General features: G+C 35.7%; 1 protein-coding gene and 1 long non-coding RNA gene across 3 annotated transcripts; one reads left to right on the top strand and one right to left on the bottom strand.

Annotated features, from left to right (window-relative positions):
* Positions 1-3,182: 3,182 nt before the first annotated feature.
* Positions 3,183-5,291, bottom strand: LOC125097817 (uncharacterized). Its single transcript, XR_007126625.1, has 2 exons — positions 5,108-5,291; positions 3,183-4,999 (listed from the first exon to the last, which is right to left on the bottom strand). It is a non-coding gene; the product is annotated as an uncharacterized LOC125097817 (long non-coding RNA).
* Positions 5,292-5,382: 91 nt separating this feature from the next.
* OTUD6B (OTU deubiquitinase 6B) lies at positions 5,383-22,236 on the top strand. 2 transcript variants are annotated; one of them, XM_047725859.1, is made up of 7 exons: positions 5,383-5,661; positions 6,331-6,482; positions 9,029-9,109; positions 13,670-13,982; positions 15,637-15,698; positions 18,870-18,976; positions 19,763-22,236. In XM_047725859.1, the coding sequence occupies exons 1-7, from the start codon at positions 5,487-5,489 to the stop codon at positions 19,845-19,847; spliced, it is 975 nt and encodes a 324-aa protein (XP_047581815.1). In that variant the 5' UTR covers positions 5,383-5,486; the 3' UTR covers positions 19,848-22,236. The 2 variants fall into 2 exon arrangements, with proteins under 2 accessions (XP_047581815.1, XP_047581816.1); XM_047725860.1 differs by lacking the exon at positions 5,383-5,661 and adding an exon at positions 11,734-11,871 and having other exon boundaries at positions 6,466-6,482.
* The last annotated feature ends 754 nt before the right edge of the window (positions 22,237-22,990 follow it).

Below are 22,990 nucleotides of genomic sequence, written 5' to 3'. Positions count from 1 at the left end.
ACTGTGTTCATGGTGATCACGTACAAGCCTTTCAGGACCATTGCAGTGATCCTTAATTCTGTGGAAGTCTGATCAGTGTTTGGCTTTTGGTGTAAATGTAGCTTCCCAATTCCAGTTGGAAATCCTTAAAAAAAAAAGCGTTGAATTATAGTCCATATTCATTTTCTGCAAGTTATGTATGTGAATTTGTTTCCTAAAATTTAATAGAAAACCCCCAAATCAATACTTATGGTGCTTTCATGGGCATGTACATGTGCAGAGTAGCAGCACGTTTGAGACTTCTTACTTGCATGGGCCCAGATGAAGTGAGACAAGGTGACAGTCTTCTGGTCTCAGCTCTCATGCTGCAAACAAGTGCCCTTTTCATGATATACTTTCACATATTTGTGCTTTTTGTTGGTGATTTTGCTTTTTAAAATGGTCCAAGAATAGGGCTGGCTAGTATATGTTCCTAAGTTCAAGGCTCTGATGTGCCTTACAGAGAAAGTATGTTAAGTAAGATTTGCTCAGGCCATGTATTACAGTGCTGTTGGCTATGAGTTTAATGTTGGTGAATCAACAACAGATATCAAATAAAGTATCTTCAAACGTTATATATAGATAAGTTCATGAAAATAATGTGACCAGAGATTCACAGGAACCTAATCCTATCTCTCCCCCAGATGCTATGATACAGTATTTGCTAATTCAGTGCGACTTTATAGGAGTAACTGCTGGAAACAAAAATCGACTATGTTGCAGTGAACTACGTATTAGAATATTTAGAATAATGGGTGTGCCACTGTATTTTTAAAAGTTTGAAAATTACAAATTAAAAACATTTTGGTACAAAGACAAAAGTCCCATACTCCTTATTACCCATCACTAAGTATAGGGCTGACTACAGTGTGTGTTGTTTTTTATGTTAAATTCAACTGGAACTATAAATCTCAATCTTCTATTTCACTGTAATACCTATCCATCAAATACAGGTATCCCTTAAGCTTTAATCTCCTTTCCTTTCTCCTATCCTCCTTTCCAGGGTGCTTCCTCATGGCCTCAAATACTGTCTTCAAATCAGAAAACTCAAACGTGAATTTCCAATCTTGATATCTCTTCTGGCTCTAGACCTGAATTTCCAAATACCTGACTTATCCACAAATTCCCGTCACAAATCATGATCAGTATGTTACAAACAAAACTCATTTTTCCCTCCATAAGCCATTGTTTTCTGGGTACGTACCTTAACTGAAGTAATAAGCATTCTTCCTTATCATATAAACTGTAAGTTTATCTTCACAACAATCTTCTAAGTAGGTGCTGTAGTGTGGACGAGGTAGGATTACATAGATGACAAAATTAGTCTTGAAATCAGATTTGGCTAATACTTACTATGCAGCCTTAAGCCAATTACTTTTTGAGCCTCACTTTCATGGTTAGTAGACAACAGTGAAGGTCTTATTTTTCTACTTGAAAGTGTGTCCAGACTGACAGGATTAATACATGGGAGCTTTTAAAAAATACAATCTCAGGGGCGCCTGGGTGGCTCAGTGGGTTAAAGCCTCTGCCTTCAGCTCAGGTCATGATCTCAGGGTCCTGGGATGGGGTTGCATTAAGCTCTCTGCTCAGCTTCCCTGCTTCCCCCGCCCCTCTCTGCCTACTTGTGACCTCTGTCAAATAGTAAAATCTTAAAAAAAAAAAAAAAATACAATCTCAGCTTTATACCAAATATGTTGTTGTATTATCTGCATCTTAATACATCTTCAGGCAACTGGTTAGCATATTCTAGCCCACACTTACTAATACAAGAATGTTATCATCTTCAGGGGAGTTCAACATTAGAGAATCCAAAAAAGTCCTGTCTGTAATTTACTAGAGCTGCTGTTTCAATTGCTGTAATACTTCTATTTATCACTTGTCACCAATTCTATAGTTAAATAAAGGCCTTTTACAGCTTTTATAAATCTTTGATTTCTTCCAGAAATCTTGAACTATCTGCACGACTTGAATTTAAATCCACCCCAAGGTTATTTTATTCACTAGAGAGACCTATTACTATTATTAGAGAGGCTCATTCTTTTACCATTTGCCATGCTATACTTCAACATTTCTAAATTTGGATTGTTCAACTTGAAATTTCCATGTCCCAACTTTATAAATTTTCAAGACAAGGAGGAAAACAGAAGTACCTGTCTTACCCTGAAATATTTGGGGGAAAAAAAAAAAAAGACTTATAATTCAAATGCAAGAACTTTTATATAGTAACACTGTTTCATCAAAACTATTTCTAGATTCTAATGCTATTTAACATTTATTAAGCATTCATAATGTACAATTCATTATGTTCAGTGAGAAAGTTTATAGATGTTTAATGTATTTTATAATCTAGCCCATGCTGCTATTAACCTGAGATAATTTCTAATAAGCTCCTAGGTAATGCTTTTCTGAGGAGCATAATTTCCGTATAAAAACCACACTGCAAGAAATATTACATGTAGGTCTAAGAAAGAGACAACAAAATGTGTGTATGTGTGTGTGTGTATGGGGGTTGTAGTGGTGAGAAAAGACTTTGGCTTCTCCCTCTTCGAAAATGAGCTGTTTAGAACTTAGGTTAAAACTCAGTTGGGAGAAATCTGTCACCAAGATGTTAATTGTGGCACTTGAAATAGTGCCTTATTTGGCACTATTAGTAGAGTGCCACTTATATTGGAGAAAACCCACTACTTAGAAGGTAACAAAATTAACAAATTCCAATTAGTAAGTCTATCTTAGGGGCATATGCCATTCGTCACTTAAATGTTTTCTCTCCATGTCTTGCTTTTTGTACATTCATTCCATAACATATAATGTATAATATCCTTATTGTACCATTTCCTAAATTATAAGTCTTTGTTAAAATTTTCTTTAACCCAAGGTATTTAAGAACATTCCAAAATTCCAAGAATGACTTTTCAGCTTTTTAACTTAAGTTTCTAAGCTTTCTTGCAATGTAGTCATTTGTGCAATGTGCTCTTGGATTGAAGTTTTCTCTGTATTCTAGTACAAGATCATTTAGAAATGTTTCAGGATAATTTGAAAAGAATGCAAAAGGAGCAAATTAATACATATTATACACACACACCCCTAATTAGTGTATTCCTTTTCATTTACTTTACTAAAGACTGGAAGTGTTGAAGTCAGTGTCCAATATATGTACTGCCATATGTAAATGAATTAAGAATTACTTTATTAAGTACTTGAAATACATGTATTTTAAAAACTATGTATACATCAGTAAAACTACCACTCACATCAAGACAGTGAACATTTTACAGATGAATGCCGTATTATTTACCACATAAAGCTTCTTAAATGTTACATCCCACACTGTTTTATATTTTGTTACAGCTTAAATTCTGATAAAAATGTTGTTCCCTAGTTCAATTTCTATGACTTAACAGTTCTCATTATCTTTAAACTCCTTTATCCTTTGTTTTATCCAGATGCGAAGATCCAGGTTCAGAGACTGATTTTTGACCCAATTTGAATCTTTTTAACAGGGGTACTTAGTCCGTTTGAGTGTGATAATTCACCTGTATCTCTGTTAATCTATTTTATGCTAATTTTAATGTTTCCTTGCTTTGTTTTTTCACCACTTCTTTTCCAATTCATAAAATTGGTATATTCTAATTTTATCTTTAACACTTATCTCGTTGTCAAATTTACTTAGAATGAACTACTACATGAAGCGGTTACTACTGGTTTTCCCAAGGCAAGATGTACATAAAACAATGCTTTTCATCTACCACCTCCCCAGTCAGGGATTTAGAAATTTTCTCTTTACACTGTCAATATTAACATTATAAACAAATTTTCCCCACTCTATAATTAGAAATAAAGGACACAATACTGTACCAACTTCCCATTTTATCAGATTAACACTTGGAATGCCTTTACTCTAGGTGTCCTTTCCACCACAGTGACAAAGCCCTTTGATTTTGTAGCTGTAGAGCGTGCATACTTTTATCCACATTACATACTAAAAACAGTACTTAGTCTCTAAATTGAACATTTAGCACATCTTTTCAGTCTAAAACAAGACAAACTGAAATTAGAGACCCAACTTAAGAATTTATCTTTGCATTCAGTTTCATAACCCTACACATAACAATTTAATCTTAATGTTATTTAACTAGCTTTAATGTTTACCCGACATTTTTTTTCATACAACTGCCTCACTACTTGTTTTTGCGGGCTGTAGTAACAGCATTTGACAAAGAAAAAATACTCTCTTAACTCCTGCATATCTGGGAACTTCCTCCAGTTGCCTTCATATATAAACCGTAACTTGGCAGGATATAGAACTCTTGGCTTAAAATCATTTTCCCTTAAAACTAGAGATATTGCTCCCTTGCCTTTCGGCATTTAGAGCTGAAAGAGAAAAATCGGGTCAGTCTGACTTTTATCCCTTATAGTTAACCTGCTTTCTCTGAATACTCGTAGAATTTTTCTTCTTTATCCTTCCAATTTAAAAACGTCAATAGGACATGTGTAGGTGTTGCTTTCTTTTCGTTGTTTTACTGGTACTCTATTAACCTTTTCTATTTGCAGATTTAGCTTGTTCTTCGAATTTGGAAAATTTTCTTCAATTAGTCCCTTATTGTTTCAGCTTCATTTGCTTTGTCTTCTGTTTCAGGCATTCCTATTATGTGCATCTGCTTAACCGATGCTGTAGATTTCGCTTCTAATCTCTTTTACTTTTCCTCTTTTCCTGCCTGCGGCTTCTCTTGTTTTGCATTTACTTCGGTATTTCGATTTTGTGACTGATCAGGCTTGCACATTTCCCTTATCTCTTTCAACTCCCTGATACTTCTAAGGCGCTCTGACATTAGCTGCTTTATTACTGAACACAGATCTTTAAGCTCCTGTGTTATACGATAGTCAAATCTTACTCTCTCTCCGGCTTCCACTGCTATATCCGTTTCAAGAGGCGGCATTTTCTCGATTATAAACGGTTTCTCCCGAACTCTGTTATTTCGACCTTTAAAACAATAAACAAAACTTAATTTCCTACTGTTTGAGTCAGCCCCAAAATTCCCATTGGTAATTATCAACAGTTCTATTCAAATGTTTTCTTCCTCTCGCTTACCTTTCGAACAACTCTCCTTCGCAACGGGACCAAAAGTAAAGATTAAAAGAAGCGTGCCAAAGCACCTCACAAAATAAAACGAATGTCCAAAATGGCTTCTGTCACGTCATCACTGCGCGCTTCACGTCAGAGCCAATAGCCAGATGCTTAGCTTTATTGAGGCGGGGGCTATAGGGTGCTAGCCAATCGCGAGGCAGCAAACTCAATTGGACCAGGCCACACCCCCACGCGCCGTCGCTCTTCTCCCGCCTCATCCGAGCTGGGCGGGGGGTCATTGAGAGTGCGCATGCGTTCATCCCATCTCCTTTCCCTTCGGTCCAATGACTCGGCTTAGATCCGGTACCGCCTCGAAGGCGGGCCTGGGTCCCAGGCACGGCCAATGGCACCCCAGGTGAAGGTTGAGGGGTGGAAAGTGCCGGGTAACTGGTGGTGCAGGTTTCTACCAGCGCATGTGCAAGGCTACCTGGTCGTCATGGAGGCAGTCTTAGCGGAGGAGCTTGATGAGGAGGAGCTGCTAGTGAGAAGGCATCGCAAAGAGAAGAAGGAGTTGCAAGGTGACGAGGGAATGGGAACCTAGAAGTCTCTCGGACCCAGGAAAGGGCGCGTGGCGGGTCGGTTCTGCGGAATCTCGAGAAGCTTCTGATCTGCATCTTCTTAGACTTTCCCAAAGTAGCCAGTGGCCTCACCCCTTCTAAATCCCCTAGCCCGATGGTCCCTTAATCCGCCGAATCTTCAGAAGCTTTCTTTTCTCAGGTCCACCGCGTCCCCGCTACCCCACGCCACCGCCGGGTGCTGGAGTCTGAGAATTTCGTGTTGGGCCCAGATTGTTCACCCCCTCCCCTGTCTCCCTTTCCTATTCCTAAGCAGTTACTGATACTGGGCGCTAATAGACGCGTTTTGAAATACCTCACCTCGATTTTGAGGACTCAAAAGGGATGCTTGAGAGATTTAAAACTAGAGTCTTTTCCCCCCCCCACTTCTATCACACTAAACAAACGTATGTTTTGTTAATGAGGATTTATTTATTTATTTATTTTTGGGGGAGGTGTTCTCTCCCTCATCTGGCCTCTTCTCTGTAAATGTCTGATTGTTATGTAATTACTATACTTGGCTTACAGTACTTGTGTACACCCTTCTCCCCTTACTATCCTCTTATTGTCCCTATTTCTCATTTCCTCTCAATCTCTGGGTTGTTGACTTAATGATTTTTGGTGGATTTTCAGCCAAAATTCAGGGTATGAAAAATGCTGTTCCCAAGAATGACAAAAGGAGGAGGAAGCAACTCACTGAAGATGTTGCTAAGTTGGAAGCAGAAATGGAACAGAAACATAAGGAGGAATTGGAGCAACTGAAGCTGAATTCTAAGGAAAGTAAAGTATGTAAAGTGATGTTTCTCTTTGCCTACAGTATCTGAAAGCTACTGTCCACCTCTAAGAAACTGTTCACTATGTGAAATCATAAAATTAGAGGGAAAGGAAGTTACAAGATCATGCTCATGCATTACCTTTCATTAATATTTCTGTGACGAGGTTTACTTGGTAATGTGTTTTTGTAAGGGAGCAAAAAACGTACACTTCAACTATGTACTTGCCCCCCAAATTAACTGATTGAAAAGTGGACCAGAGGAATCTTCACCAAGTGAAAGTTGGAAGATCAGACTTCTAGCCCCAGAATTGCCATTTAATAGTATGGCTAACTTGGTTAAGTTACTTCCTAAGCATAAAATTCTCTGGGTGGCTCAGTGGGTTGATCCTCTGCCTTTGGCTCGGGTCATGATTCAGGGTCCTGGGATGGAGTCCCACATCGGGCTCTCTGCTCAGCGGGGAGCCTCCTTCCTCCTCTCTCTCTCTGCCTGCATCTCTGCCTACTTGTGATCTCTGTCAAATAAATAAATAAAATCTTAAAAAAAAAATTCTCCACTTATGATACAAATACTTTAGCTGTTTAGCACAAGATTCTGTAAGAATCAGGTGGGACAGCAAATATGAAATCATGTTCAGGTTATATGAAAATTTACATTGTTTCTTGGGTAAAGTAGAGCATACTGTCTTTTTTTAACAAATAGTTATTTTATCATTGTAGCTAATAGTGTGCCAAATGCTTTAAGATAGCATGTGCATTATTCTCATGTGATTTTTCTTAGTAACACACTATGAGGTATTACCCATTAAATAAATGTAGATAATCTCATTTTTCAAGAGAGAAATAGACTCAGGGATTAAGAATTTCCTTCTGAATTCATAACAGCTATTAAATGCCAAAGCCAGAATTCATAATCAGGGCTGTCTTACTCCAGGATGTGAATCTGAATTCTGTTAAAACTTTGTGTGGTATGGTGGTTTATCACATGGGTTTGGATATCCGGGATCACAGAGTCCATAATCTTACTCTATTTTAGAAGGTTCTTATGGCTGGATAAAATTTTATCTACCATAAGTTAATTTTACTTGGTTTATTTTTGGTCTGCTGTTGATAGTGAAAACAACTTGTTTGTACTGATTTACAGTGGTCAGTGTATTAAACATGGTCTCATTTTCTTTAGCCTTATTAGCTAGTCATTAAGATCCTGACCTGTGCCTTAACATATTTTATTTCCAAGTAGCAAGGCATGATTCTCCAGATATTTAATTGTGTTGTTACAATCATGGTATTCCTAACTATCTCCCCATCTTTTCTATTAGTGATATAGTTTTATTTGCTTTCCAACTTTCAGTTTTGAGATTTCTTTCTCATTGAATTCTTCTCAAAGATTTCTTTGAACATATTCATCAATTGTTAAAATACAAACTCCCATTTTACTTTGGGCTATTATCTTTTTCATTAACTTAAGCTTGTTTTCTTCCTGAATACTATCTGAATTCTCATGTCATTGCTTTCCAGATGCTTCTCTGTATCTTGCCTATTGTCAGTATGGCAGTTTGTAGATTTTAGCAGATTCCTGTGAAAAATACAAGAATGCTAATTTTATTAAAGTTGATGTAACCACTCTTTGAAGTCTTAATCTGGTTTTCATATTTTGATAATTTGGGTATAGCCTTGGAGACTGCTATCTCTTTTGTTATTAGAGTCCTCTGTATGCTTTATGCATTTGTTATACCAAAAACTTAATTTAAGTTACATTTGCAGTAATAAAATACTAGTACTAACACTGATCATTAGTCTAGCATCTTTCTTCTTACTTCAGGAAACAGATGATAGCCATTTGGTGATTAAGATTGGTTATGGTATCTGAACAATACATTAACTTTTCTACCTGTAGTTATCAGTTTGTAGATGGAAGAGGATAGAGAAAGCTCAATAGTGTTCATTAGGTTTTGGCTAATTGAGATGGAGAAAGGGCTTTCCTGCCACATTTGAGGTTATGAAGGCGGTAATGAACTGATCCGGCACAGGACCTTATTTTGTTTTTGTTTTTTTTTTAAAGATTTTATTTATTTATTTAAGAAAGAGAGAGAATACGAGCTGGACATCATGCACACAGAGAGAGGGACAAGCCGACTCCCCACTGAGTGTGGAGCTGGACATTATGACCTGAGCCGAGATCAAGAGGCTGACACTTAACCAAAGTAGCCACTCAGGCACCTTAGCACAGGACCTTACATATCCTATAAGTACTGTCAGCCTTTAGAGAAGGAAAAGGTGAACTGCTCAATGACTGAGTGTAAGTTGGCGCTTATGGGAAGTATTTAGATTAATGAAATAGGAATTTCAAGAAGGAAGGAAAGGAAGGAAAGCCTGCAGGGATGAGCATTTGGAGAGCTTTAAGGAAACTTTGTGGGACTCTGACAAATTCTCCCTTAAAAATAGAAAAAGAAAAACCATGTCATGTAATATTGTACCTAGTACTGTTATTCAAATTTGAATTGTTGTATTATACATATTGGTGATTTTCTGACTTGGTAATGCTTTTGTTTCCTTCAGATAGATTCTGTTGCTGTTAACATTTCAAACTTGGTTCTTGAGAATCAGCCACCTCGGATATCAAAAGCACAAAAGAGACGGGTATGAATGTCATGTCACCAAGTAATTAAGTTAGTGCTATATGCTTATTAGTATCCTAGGTATTGTATACAAAAGGAATAGAAAAAAAAAAGATGGAGTTTCTTGCCAAATACCTGAACTAACATTTATTAAGCCCTTGGTATGTGCCAGATACAATGCTAGGCTTATAGATTATATGAAACCTCATTTAGTCCTAGATATAATCCGGTAGAGTCTTATCCTTATTTTGAAGAGAAGAAAATAGGTCTAAACATATAAAATAACATGTACAATTTTCAGGTCTTAGAGAGTAGGGATAGGAAGGGAGTGTGCAAAAGATATTTTTACAAATACATTACCCCAGACTTAATAATTCAGAATCTTCCCATTGTGGGCTCAGGTGATTCTGTTCTGGTTAAAAACTATGGTGTTAAGTGGTGAAACAAGGATTTGAATCTAGAAATTAAGCAAGATAAACAGGTGTACAGAATTCTCAGAATTATGCAGGTATCTATGTAATGTTTAGTTGCAGTGAAAAGTCAGAGAAGGGAAAGTTCATTTGTGCCAGTTACTAAATAATGAGTTGGAATTTTAAGAAAGTACAGTTAATTAAATAGGATATATGAGTAGGAGAAACAGCATGCATAAAAGTAAATGTGGGCATGAAATTTTACATCATCAGAGAGCTATGAGAAAACTGATTTGTTGAAAGTAGTGAGTTCATGAAATCAAAATTATGGGAATGAAATTAGGTTACAGCTCTTCACTTGGAAAAAGAAAAAAGGATTTAAATCTAGTATGTTTAATCTCAAATATTGTTTTACGGACATTTGATGTTTTGTAGGATTTAAATGTTTATTTTTAGCTAATTTAGCATTTTTATAATTTAGTAGTACATAATTTTAATAGGGCATGGTATTTGGTGTCAGACATATGAAGGTTTTAATCCCATTTACTATTGTGGCTTTGGGTAAGATTCTTAACTTTTCTAAACCTCAGTTTCATATGTACAAAATGGGGTAAATAATATTTACAGAATTACTGTAAATATTAAATAATATACCATTTCCAAAGCCCAAACACAAGGCCTGGAGAACTAATGGGTCAGCAAATGATAGTATTGTTTAGTATGTTCAGTACTGCATAGTGTGCCTCTTAGAAATTCAACCCAAGATTGTATCTTTTTTTTGTTGTTTGAAAGTTGATTAAGTTGCATTGTCAAACATTTCTCATACTTCTGTAAGATTTTATTTTCTTGAGTCATGAAATTTAGATTTTATGGTATCTTGGAGGTTGTTTATTTTAACTCCCTCCTTATAATGTGTATTCTTTTTGTAAGAGCCTTAATTATCATGTAGCTTCTATAGATCAAAAACAAAGGTCAGAATTTTTGCTTGGCAGGGGCATAACAAAATACTTGTTGGTACTGCCTTTACTTAGTAATTGATAATCTTAGAGTAGCCTGTTTCATTCTGGAAAACCTAGGTCCCAACTGATTCCTGTCTTTATCAAATCTTACTCATCCCCAGCTGGACCCTTAGGCAACAAAACAAATAAAAAATTAAACTCCCTTACTTTTCTCAAACATTTGTTACTTTTCTCCTAAAATTCTATGTAGCTGAAATGCATACCTTTTCAACTATACTCTCAAAAATTTTAGTATCTTTTATGGTCAGCTGCTTAAACACTTGGCAAAAAAACACCCTGGAAGTAATGCCTGAACTTTTTTATTGCTTTATTATATTAATAGTATTAATAGGATTCTGGAACTGAAAACACTTAAAAGTTTATAATATATAAGAAAATGAAACCTGAACTTTTTTTTTTTTTTTTTTTTTTTTTTTTGCCAGAAACACCAAGGTATGAAAAGCCAATAAATTGTGTTTGTCTTTGGGAGAGATATAGTTCTGTCTTAGAAAAACTTGATAAAACTTTATGAAGATTTATTACTGGAATATTGTAGAGCAAATCTCTTACTTTGAATCTAGAAAAACACAGGGAGTATTTTATTTAATTCATCAGGCTTCAATGGAAGAAGCTCTTTGGTATGCTGGAAAGAGCCCAGAGTAGAACTTAGAAGAATTGGGTTTCGGAAACAGGAAATTTGGGAGCTGGAATGAAATCTAGTTCAATTTCTTTATTTCACAAATGAGAAAGCTGAGGCCTAGTTGTCTTAGTGCAAACTGAAAGTTTGATACAAACCCAGGACTAGTACCCAGCTCTTAACGATTTCTCTTCAGAGATGATTTTGCTACATTACTATATTGACATGACTCTAGTTTTACTGACAATATATTTATGAGTTAATTGCTGTTTTCATTTCAAATATATGTTTTCATTAGACTTAATTTTTGCCATTCTGTCTCCAGCACTAAGGCTGTAGAAACTGCAGTGCTTAGTGCCATTGGGAAGCTATCCATGGCTGGGAACAGAAGCCAATGTATTTCCCCCCATGTGCCTGGAAAGAAAACACAATTGCTATGTAACTTTGAAGCAGAGCTTGAGGGCAAAAATGAAATGCTTGGATTAGTATTTTAGAGGCTTAAAGGTTTTTTGCAGAAGTATAAAATTCCACTCTTTTAGTAACTAGTATATAACATCATTAACTCCAGCTCCCATCTGCTCCAACTTTTATTCTGATTTAGGTACCTGGATAGAAGGAGTGCTCTGTGTTGTCCTTGGTCCCACTCTGCTTCTAAACCAGCTGTATGGCCTTTGGAATTCTTTCTGCGTGCTGTTTCCTCAGAGGAAAATGAGGGGTTTTGGATTAGATGATATCCAAGGTGCTTATCCTCCCTCTCCCCTCTGAAAATGTTCTTTAGACTTTCATAAAGTAACAGTGCCATCTTGTGTTTTAAGATTTTTATGCTGCTGTGATGCACAGTTGTAGGTATGCAGTGAAATAAATTTGTTCGTGTTGCTTCTGGCATAGTTGGATTTGGGTGGAACAAACTTAAATAGGTGTATGTTTTATTAGGGAGGTAATAATGTTTTGATTCAGGTAATTTACAAATCACTTTAGGTTCCAGCCTGACACATAACAGGCAAGTAGTTCAAGTGTGTGACAATAAGTTTGAAATTTGCCTTTCCATTAATTTCTTCTGCCCCAAAGAGGAATGAGAGCTAGGGACATGAAAATCTTTACTTTTTCCTTCTTTTTCTTGGTTTACCAAATCCTTCACTGTAATTTGCTACCAATATCAAGATTTGTGGAATTTTACTTAGCTATTCTTATTCTCTTAAATTGAAAAGCATTCATGACCTGTATATAAGTAAAACATATTCATGATCGAGAATTAGAAAGATGCAGAAAAGTGCACGTGTGCACATGCACAAAACAAAACTTACTTTGTAAGCAAAGACCAGACCCTTAAATATAGAGAACAAACTGGTGGTTGATAGAGGGGTGGTGGATGGGGGGGATAGGTGAAGTGGGGAAACAACTTACTTTGTAATCCTATGGTCCAGAGAAAAGCAGTCTATTTTGTGTATATCTCTCTAATTCTTAAACTATGTATGTACAGATTTAACATATATTAACTATATACATAACTTTTTTGCCCTCAACCTCATTTTTTGACATGTTTCTATGGTACTCTAGCTGTATGAACTGTGTTCAGCTATGAAACATGTAGTACTTTCTGGATTTGTTCCTTGCTGGTATAACTGTCAGGATTTTTTTTCTCTTTTCCCCTAGCCTTCTCATTCTACTTCCTAACCAGCCTTCGTGTCACAGATCTCATTGCCCTACCCCTACACCATCCTTGCATAGGTTGCCATGGGAAGAGCTCTTCTGACATTTGAATGAGGAAAGCATGTTGCAGAATGTAATATGATACCATTTTTTGTCAAAATTGTTTCCTATATTTTTTTTATGAGTACATCTATATTTGTTAAAATGCTTAGGAAAAAAATTGACAAAGATACTCACCAGACCTCTAGAGCAAGCATTGAAATTGGCAGTGGTCCTTAGGGGAACTTCAGTCTATCTATAGCATTTAATTTTTCGTAAGACGAATTTTTTTTATCTGTTGCTTTAATTAAATGTGTGTGTGTGTGTGTACATGTACACACACAGTTTTTTTTCTTTAGGCTAGATAAATAGAATTCCTGTACTCTTCTAAAGGCTTTGGCAATTGATGCCTCACTGGTGATTTAGCATGTTAATGCTCCAGTAGTTGAGTGATAAGTTGAAAAGCTTGGATTAGCTTGGCATAAACATGATAATGATGTTGCTTTAAGGGCTAGGATAACTCAGTCTTATGGCAGTACTTTGAAATCAGTAGAGATTTTAGGAACTTGTCTTGTAGTTTTTAAATAGACTTCAAAGAAAAATTTGAAGGCTTTTTTTGTTCTAGTACAGAGCTTGGTGTTGGGTACATGCAGATGAGAAGTTGCCCTTAAAGGAGGTCATAGTATAAAAAATTCCTTAAGTGATGAGATCGTCAGTATGATAATGCTTGTGGGAGAAGGGAGGAAAATGGCAGAAAGTTTTGAGAGTCTTACATTTCTATCCCCTTAATAAATGTGAAACAGTCCTAATTATTGTAAATTAACTTTGCTGTATTCTCCTCCTCCCAGGACAAAAAAGCTGCTTTGGAAAAGGAACGGGAAGAAAGGATAGCTGAAGCTGAAATTGAGAACTTATCTGGAGCTAGACACATAGAAAGTGAAAAACTTGCTCAAATATTGGCAGCTAGGCAGTTGGAAATCAAACAGATTCCATCTGATGGCCACTGTATGTATAGAGCCATTGAAGATCAGCTGAAAGAACAGAAATGCCCCTGGACTGTGGCTGCCTTGAGAAGTCAAACTGCTGAATATATGCAAGGCCATGTGGAAGACTTTCTGCCATTTTTAACAAATCCTAATACAGGAGATATGTATACTCCAGGTAATTTATTTTTCTTCACTATTCTCCCTCCCTCCCCCACCACTATGTCTTCTTGCTGCTGGTAAATAAAATGATTCCTGGGATTGAGAATAAGAAAAACCTGTTTTAGTCCTTAAAGAGGGAAAAAAAAAATCTTAAAATTTAGGCTGAATTATTTTTTATAATTTTAATATATACTAGTACATTTTGCTTTATTAAGATCTTTTAAGTACTTAACTATTTTGGGGTTTAATATATTGTTTCATTTAAGATAGAAGTGGGAATAGGATTCATTATTATTATTGAAAAAATTGTTTATGAGTTCACATGTCACAGATTTGGGCATAGAGGTAAGCTTTGACTAGTCTGTGGAAGTATTGGGCCCAAAGACCATAAGCACAAAGATGGGGAAAACTAAATCCTACTTTTATCCTGTACTTTGGGAGATTTAATTTTCTCAGTAAGCTGTAATATTTAGGCAAAATTTGACTTTGCCAAACCAAAAACAAATGAGTTGATAACCTGCCTTATTATTCTTTATAATACCTTTGATAATTAAGATAAAGTATTTATGGAGAGGTGTAAAAAAAAAAGCACAACTGGCAAAGGAGAGAGCAGGTGAAAATCTCAGAGTGTGGGGGGGACACAGAGATAGAACAGAGGGAAGTTAGTCCTTAAGAGAAGCTTACAGGTGTGGTAGTATCCTCTGGGAGCAAGTCATATGGCCAGAATGGGTTGGAGAAGAGAAGGTTAAGGTTGGCTTTAATGGAGTCCCCAACTCTGCGAGTTGCAGGGCAGTGGAAAAGAGGTGGCAACTCAGACTGCTGAATTTAAAAAAAGATAAAAGACTTAATTTATTATTCATTCAACCAAATATTTATTGAGGGCCACTATGTGCCAGGAACTATTCTAGGTACTGTTCTGAGCATTGGAGATAAAGCAGTGAATGAGGCAAACCCACAGACCATCTTTTCTATAGATGCCCTTAATTCTTTTCCCTTCCTCTAAGCAGGGAGGATATTTCTTTCCCATTTTATCTTTCTGTATAAAAGTTTGTACGCTTAAGATGTGCCATTAAACTCTGAGTTTGCCAACTCTTATGACTGATCCAGGAAGCCCTTTCTTTGGCTAGAACTGATACTGAAGCAAATAAAGTAAATGCCTTCAAAATAAACAGTGAAGGCACTCTGGTGCAGTGCTATTGCTGGGAAAGGAATTTCAGGTCATTTCTACGTTTACCCTAATTCTCTTCTCACGTTTCTTATGGGGTCTTAGAGTAGACCTGATTTGATAAAGGCTGCACTGTGTTAGTTGTTCAGTGTATTTTTTCAGATGTAGATCTGGGCTTTAAAATACATGTCAAGATGGTGAATATGGTGACAGTTTTGGGGGTTGCTTGGGTAAACAGAGAATAGCCTTGCTGTGTGGTTAAGGTCCCTGGGCTTCAGTCTGAGAGAAGCAGAAATGAATAGCCTTCCTCTCAGATGGAGAGGTGGTAGAAAGTTGAAGTGAGTTAAGTTTGGATATGGGAAGTGGATTAAATTCTGGAGAGTGCAGGTAGAGGAAGGAGTAAGTTCACAACTTGAGTAATGATCAGGAATTGTGGGAGGTATAAAAGGGATCTTGTAACATGAGTTATGAAAATTAAGTGTTATCTTCCCATTTCTCTCTACAGAAGAGTTTAGAAAGTACTGTGATGATATTGTCAACACAGCTGCATGGGGAGGTCAGCTTGAGGTAAGTTTGTAATAACTTATGGTATTTGTGGATTGTTAAATTTAATTTCTAAATCCCATATGTAGTATTCAGACATCTTTTTCAGATGATCCCAGTTACTGACTACCCCTTTTCTTTACATATTTGCTATTTCTCTGCTGATGAAGTATTGAAATAGGGAGTTAACATTTTTAGACCTTTGATTTAATTATGTATCTTTGGGAAGTAAAGCACTATTTTATTTTAAATAATGTAGTGTGTAATCTGTGTGTTGGTGAGGCTAATCTTGTACCTGTTTATTTCCATTTGTGATGCTGCTCCTGGCAATTTGATTTTCTGGACTTAAGAAAGTGAGGATTTTATTCAAGTACAGTAAAATTTACCCTAAGTGGCTCAGGTGATGAATGACTATTATAAAGTGACTTATCCATTACATTAGAAATAGAAAATAGGGGCGCCTGGGTGGCTCAGTGGGTTAAGCCGCTGCCCTCGGCTCAGGTCATGATCTCAGGGTCCTGGGATCGAGTCCCGCATCGGGCTCTCTGCTCGGCAGGGAGCCTGCTTCCCTCTCTCTCTCTGCCTGCCTCTCTGTCTACTTGTGGTCTCTCTCTGTCAAATCAATAAATAAAATCTTAAAAAAAAAAAAAAAAGAAATAGAAAATAGTATTTTTATGTGAAATTACAGGCCAGATCCTAACACAATACATTACAATTGGAATTCCAGTTAATTCTGACTGATTGACTTCAAAGCTGTATCTAATATCTTAAAATTCACGTGTAGGAAAACAGTATGTTCAGTCACGTGTAGGGAGTTAATTAGGATTGTCTTTAAAGCTTTAATTATTTTATTGTTAACTCCGTTTCATTAAAAAAAAGTAAACAGAACACTTATTTGGTCCAAGTGGTAATGAGGCAGTCTGGGGTATTCGAATGTCAGGGGATGAGAGAGAAAGTCCTGGGTTTGGGTCCTGGCTTTCCATCTCCTTCTCAGTTTTGTGATCTTGGGGGGTCAGCCAACCCTCCTGAGCTCAAGTTTCCTAATTAAATGTGGGTAATAAAAGCCTTATGTGTACTTGGTAGGTTATTTGTGGACCTTAAATAAGTATATGCATAGAACTTTGTAAGCTAAGGTGCCAGTTGGTTGAATCTAACAGTGTAATTAGCGTTGTGTAGTGATGATTAGTCATCTTGAATAGTTTGTGGCTCAGAGTATTTCACTTCAAGAACTTTATTTTTGGAAGAAATGGCATGAATGCTTCTTCAAAATCTTTTTCTCAGTGCTCTATTTGTACCTCTTCTGAACCACCAGAGGGAACTATGTCCATTCATTTTGTATGCCTCTCCTGGGTCTCTGAAACTCAGGAAATTTTCGTAGTAGCTTTGTGACTACATTAGGAGTAAAGATGCTTGCACTTTCTTTTGAGAATCACAGATTAATAGGAGAACTAGAGACCTAAGCAATTCTTTTTAAGTTGAGAACAAAACTTTAGGGGCATTTAGGGGGCTCAGGTCATGATCTTAGGATCCTAGGATAGAGCCCCTTATCAGGCTCCTTGCTCAGTGGGGAGTCTGCCTGTCTCTCTGTCCTTTCACCTGCTTGTCCTCTCTCTCACTCTCTCAAATAAATAAATAAAATATTAAAAATAAATAAATTGAGGAAAAATAACCTCTAAAACATCTTTTGAATGACATAAGTTTTTGGTTTGTGAATTCGTTTGAAATAAGATTTGCTGTTTTCATAATGGAATAAATTTAAATTATTAAAAAGAAATTCTTTACATGATTTCGAAAGACTTAAAAGGGGTGATTTCAAAAGATTTAGAAGGGTTATTTCCAGAGCTTGTTTCACACCCTCCATTCTGGATGGCCTTTAAAAAATGTTATTTCAGGTATAAAAAAAAATGTCCCAAAGGAACATTTTATGAGATAGAGCATGGGATTAAGTTTACTGTTGTGCAGCATGGAATTTTCTCCAGATCCTTGAACTAATTTCTTACTTTTGTTAAAACTTTCTAAAAGGACCATGTTCTAGACAGAATTCTTATAATTAGGTAAATATATAGATGAGGGCACTATGAGTGAGGACTATAAAGTGATTAATTTATGAACTTGGGTTCTAGAGGCACACTTAATCAGTTCAGTGGCAGGTCATTTTATTTCCTTGTGCTGAACTACAGCAGGCATCTTAACCATTTCTGCTTCAGATTCTAGCTCTTTAAAATGTGTAACAGTAGTACCTATTCTATAGGGTTATTGTGAGGATTGAATGAATTAATATACGTAAAAGAGCTTTAGTGTCCTTGGTCAGTAAGTCTAAACAATGTTACTACCAATACTTATTATTAACTATTACTCATCTGACTTTAGGCTCTAATTTTTTTTTTTTTTTTAAGATTTCATTTATTTATTTGACAGACAGAGATCACAAGTAGGCAGAGAGGCAGGCAGAGAGAGCGGGAAGCAGGGTCCCCGCCGAGCAGAGAGCCCGATGCAGGGCTTGATCCCAGGACCCTGGGATCATGACCTGAGCTGAAGGCAGAGGCTTTAACCCACTGAGCCACCCAGTCGCCCCTAGGCTCTAATTTTATAATGTATGATACGAAATTACATTGTGAATTAATCAGATGGAAAGCCCATGTAAGGACGGTACAGTTCATATACATAAATCAGTCTAGTCATGCTTTGAAAATTATGAAGCAGTGGTTATCAGCACTGGTACACTGGAATCATCTGAAAAGCTTTAAAAAAAGTAGTAAACCTCCTGATTTTCCCTGTTCTTCTCTCTTTCCCTCAGCCCCTCCCAAACTGTAATTGATTTGGTCTGGTGCCTGAGCAATAGCATTTTTAAAAACTGGCAATTTTCAAACAACATTCAAAAGTAGAGAGACTAGTATAATGAATCCAATCTACCGCTGTCCTCACTTCATTAACTGTGGTACTGCTATTTCTAAAAAGCTGTCATGCAGCCAGCCAGGGCTTGAAACTTCTGCATTTGATTTAATAAATATTATATTTGTTTTTCAACAAATACGTATTAAGTGTCCACTGTGTCGCAGGCTCTTGGTGTACAGTGAGGAACAGAATAGATCCTTGTTGGATGATGGTTGCCCTATTCATGCATACTCAGTAGTTTATGATTTGAATAAGATTGACCTTTTTATTTTCCTTACTAACACATTTTCTTTCCTATAGCTAAGAGCTTTGTCTCACATTTTGCAAACACCAATAGAGATAATACAGGCAGATTCTCCTCCTATTGTAGTTGGTGAAGAATATCCAAAAAACCCATTAATACTTGTGTAAGTACCTGGAAATTTTTACTTTACATTTTTCATAGTTAGGACAAAAAGAATTATTCAAATATTTTGGTTGTGTATGTTGATTAATCAGAAAAAAGTATCTTCAGCTGCATTAATTATCTTATGTTAAAGGCAATAATAGAATTAGAAAGCATTTTCAATATGTGATTTAGATAATTGTTTAAAAAACCTCTAGTGGTTTATTGTATATGAGTTAAGAATAAAATCATTTCTAAAGGTTACAGATTTTAGCCTTGGTTTTCATATTGTCCTAGTTTCACATGAATAATGCTAAGTTTCAGCAAGTGTAAAAGCTGAAATATATTCATGTTGCCTAATTGTTTATTCTTTAGGAATTTTTTCTTTATATTGTAAAAGTATTTTACATGAATGAGAATTCTTCTCTGAAACACAGCATGGAGAGTTTGCCATTGGCTTTAGTGCTAATTAGCCAAACCTACAAAGGTAGTCACTGATGGCTTAAATTTAGGTAAAAGTTTAAGCTATTGAGCACTCCGCATTTCAGTATTTCGCTTTACCCTCCCCACCCAGTGATTGTGTATTCCCTGACTTAAACTCAGTTACAGAGTTATTGAACCAGGTTTTACTGACTGCTGATGCTTTTCAAATGGTGTTGAACTTTTAAGTAATATGTCAGTGAAGTCTTTGAATGATATCCCTGTGGAGTGATTCATTCAGACTGTTTCGTTTTATATACATAATAAACATTTATATACAATGAATTACTTTCATCTAAACTACTCATTTCTCCTTTTCTCATTTCAGATATATGAGACATGCATACGGCTTAGGAGAACATTACAATTCTGTTACACAGTTGGTGAACACAGCTACTGAAAATTGCAGCTAGTTTACAAAATGTTGCACAATTATGTTTTAGTACAGTGTGCCGATCTGACTATTCTTACAAGTGCTGGATTGTTCTAACATTACTGAAAAACACAACTACCTTAAGTCAGTTTTATGGCAAAGCTACTAAGAGATTTAAAAAAAAAAAAATGTGTCAGAGATAAACTTTAGCCAGTGTTCCCTTAGTGGTATTTTAAAAACACTTGTGAGTCCAGTGTGGAGAACATTTACAGACCTGATATTTGCTGATATTTTTATTAATATTAGGTCCTGAACATTCTGTTCTGCACTGAAAATAAATTAAAAATTTTGTTCTTATTAGTAAAAGCTTTCAGTAGCCATTTTAATGTAACTTTTCTTGAAGAAATTAAATGACTTGGTCTCTTTGTCATTGGAAATATATGGTAATGGTGATAGCAAATTTAATTAGTGCTTATAAATAAATCTGATTTCAGTAACTTGGTACTGATGGGATTCATCCTATGAAACTTTTTTTATATAACTGTCAAAGTGAAGCTAAAAAGTTTGCTTTAATAACTAAAAATTTTAAAATATTTATTCACATGGGAATCTGGTTTAAAAAATGAGACAGATTCAAAGGCAAATAGGTGTTCCCTATCAGATCAGACTTCTAAAGGATTACAGATTAGCCTTTTATTTGTGTGCAAATAAAGACCTATCAGATTACTGTCTCTAATTTGTTACTCCTTGCTGTTTCTTAAACTTCCTAATGGAATTACTACCATCATTTTTTTTTTACAGTTTTTTTAGTGTCTGTTTTTTACATTTTATTTTTATTTTTTATTTTTGAAGTAATCTCTTTGCCCAACATGGGGCCTGAACTCATGATCCTGCGATAAAGAGTCGCATGCCCCACTGCCTGAGCCAGCCAGGAGCTCCAGTACCATCATTCGTGATTAGCTTTATAACTACAAAGTTTTATATTCTTTGTTATGTTTTCCTCATCCTCATTTAGCTGCATATGTTTTCTTTGCAGCCTTTTCCATAAGAAACAGTTTGTGGCCTCTCATTCTTTAGCTTGAACAAATGGAAGAAGTAGCAACGTAAAAGGGTCCAAGGCCAACCTGACTTCAAATTCTTCCTCATTTCCAGTTTGTCTTACAGAACCTTTCTTTTTGTTTCATTCTTTAGAATTAGAAGAAAGCCTTTGTTACTTGTTATTTTAGTTAGCCGTTTTAATGATACCTGTCCTTTAATTCAGATATTTGAGAATGTTTGTGTTACATATAGGGATAAAGTTGAAAGCCACTGTTTGGGAGCTATGACTGTGTAGTGAAGTCAGTATACAATACTTCGTGATATGAATGACTTATCTGTATCTGATTTCAGGTTACTCTTAACACTGTTCTGCCTAAGACGACAGTATCCATGTAATAGAAACATGTCTCATTGATAATTTGTTATATAACTAAGTATTATGAAAATGGGTCCTTTTGGGTTTGATCTAGTTTTCCCAAATTAGGAATGAGTAATAAGATTTAGCATCAAGTTCATAATATTTGAATTTTTCCTCCATGAGTGCAACTAATTTTTGTAAGTAGATACTGGATTTTATATTAAAACCGGGTGTGAGCCTCACATGTCCAGCTGGTGACCGTGTGTGAAGCTGGTAGGGACTGTAGTCAGCTAGAGCAAGTAAGTACTGCTTGAAGGTATTCCATTTCAAAAGATGAAAAACCATTCTGTCTGCCAAACAAAATGTATTCTGAAGGCTGACTGTTTTGGAGTCCTTGATCTGAAATTTTTGGGGCCTGAAATTTTATAAAATTATTTAATTATACTAAATGGCTTGCCTTTATTATGAAGTAATCTGTTACTTTAAAATCAAAAGATAAGCATTAAGAAGTAATAAGACAAGTATCATGAAACCTAGTTATTACAAATGCCATCTATATTTAAAATAACTTATTGGTAGCTATTTTTTTCTAATAAGATGAATGGAATTTTCTTGATTATAGTTTTATTTTTATTTTTTATTTTTAAAGGCCAATATGGTTATGAGTAAGAGTTGTGTGGTCAGCTTCTGTTCTTTTCTAAAACTTCAGATAAAAATCATTTTAGCTGTAACCAAAAATTGAAGTCTTTAAAAAATGGCAGATGTTAATTTAAAAACAGCATATACTAATTTAGTTTGCTGTGTGATTATGGTCTAATGGAAGTTTCATAAGCTTTCTTTTCTCCTAACTCAGAAAAGTATATGTCAGAGTTTTTGAATATGTCTTTAGCCAAGAATTTTATCCACTTAACATATGTTTACAAACTTATATAAAGCAAAAAAGAAAGTATGTAACTATAGTGAGCAGTATAATTTTGCTCATATTATCTGATGTTTGCCAAAAGAAGAATAAAAGCTGTATGAATTAAATCAACATTTGTTCAATTGTTATTTTTAATTGTTCTTCTCAGATTGTTTTAGAATTTTATCCAGGCTCTATTTTGTCCTTACATATAATTGAGAATAATACAATCACAGATTCTTGCTTTAAGGGATTTCGAATAAATATATCAAGCATAGCATTATGTCTCAGACAGAATAGAGGGAGATAAAGTGATAGGCATTTAAGCCATGGCTCTTAGAAATCAGGTGAAGCTTAAAACCTCTTAGAATAATGAAGGACAATAGAATAATTTAGGACAAATGAATTTGAAGAATATTCTAAGACTTGGGTGTTAAAGAAGGAAAACAAGCACTGTGTATAAGTGAGAAGCAGTAAGGAAATTTGTGCAAATTAATGCTGGCACATCATTGTTAATATATTATCTTGGTACGGGTTCTCACGAACTAGCTGAAGGAGTGGAACACTTGTGTTTCTGAGAATTAAATTGGTAATTTCATAATGTTTTTACTTTTATTGAACAAATGAGCGTGGTTTTTCTTCCTTTCCATATTGTTTCACATTGATTTTTCTTTCCTGTCTTATATCTTGTTTAAAATCTTTTTCCATCTTGCAGAAAAATACAACTCAAGGAGTTATTTTTATTTTTATTTTTTTTTAAAGCAACTTGTAGGAAGTATCATTTCTTGTTCACCATTGTTCCCTCTAACTTGAAGGTCCTTGAGCTGCCATTCAGAGTTGAGCACTTCACCCACCCAGCTTTGCCTAGCTTCCTATCCTGGTCTCG

The sequence above is a fragment of the Lutra lutra genome, chromosome 4, assembly GCF_902655055.1.
Source record: "Lutra lutra chromosome 4, mLutLut1.2, whole genome shotgun sequence".
In the NCBI taxonomy this organism is placed as follows: domain Eukaryota; kingdom Metazoa; phylum Chordata; class Mammalia; order Carnivora; family Mustelidae; genus Lutra; species Lutra lutra.
The sequence above is the reverse complement of the archived record's forward strand: the minus strand, read 5'-3'. Positions and strand labels throughout refer to the sequence as shown.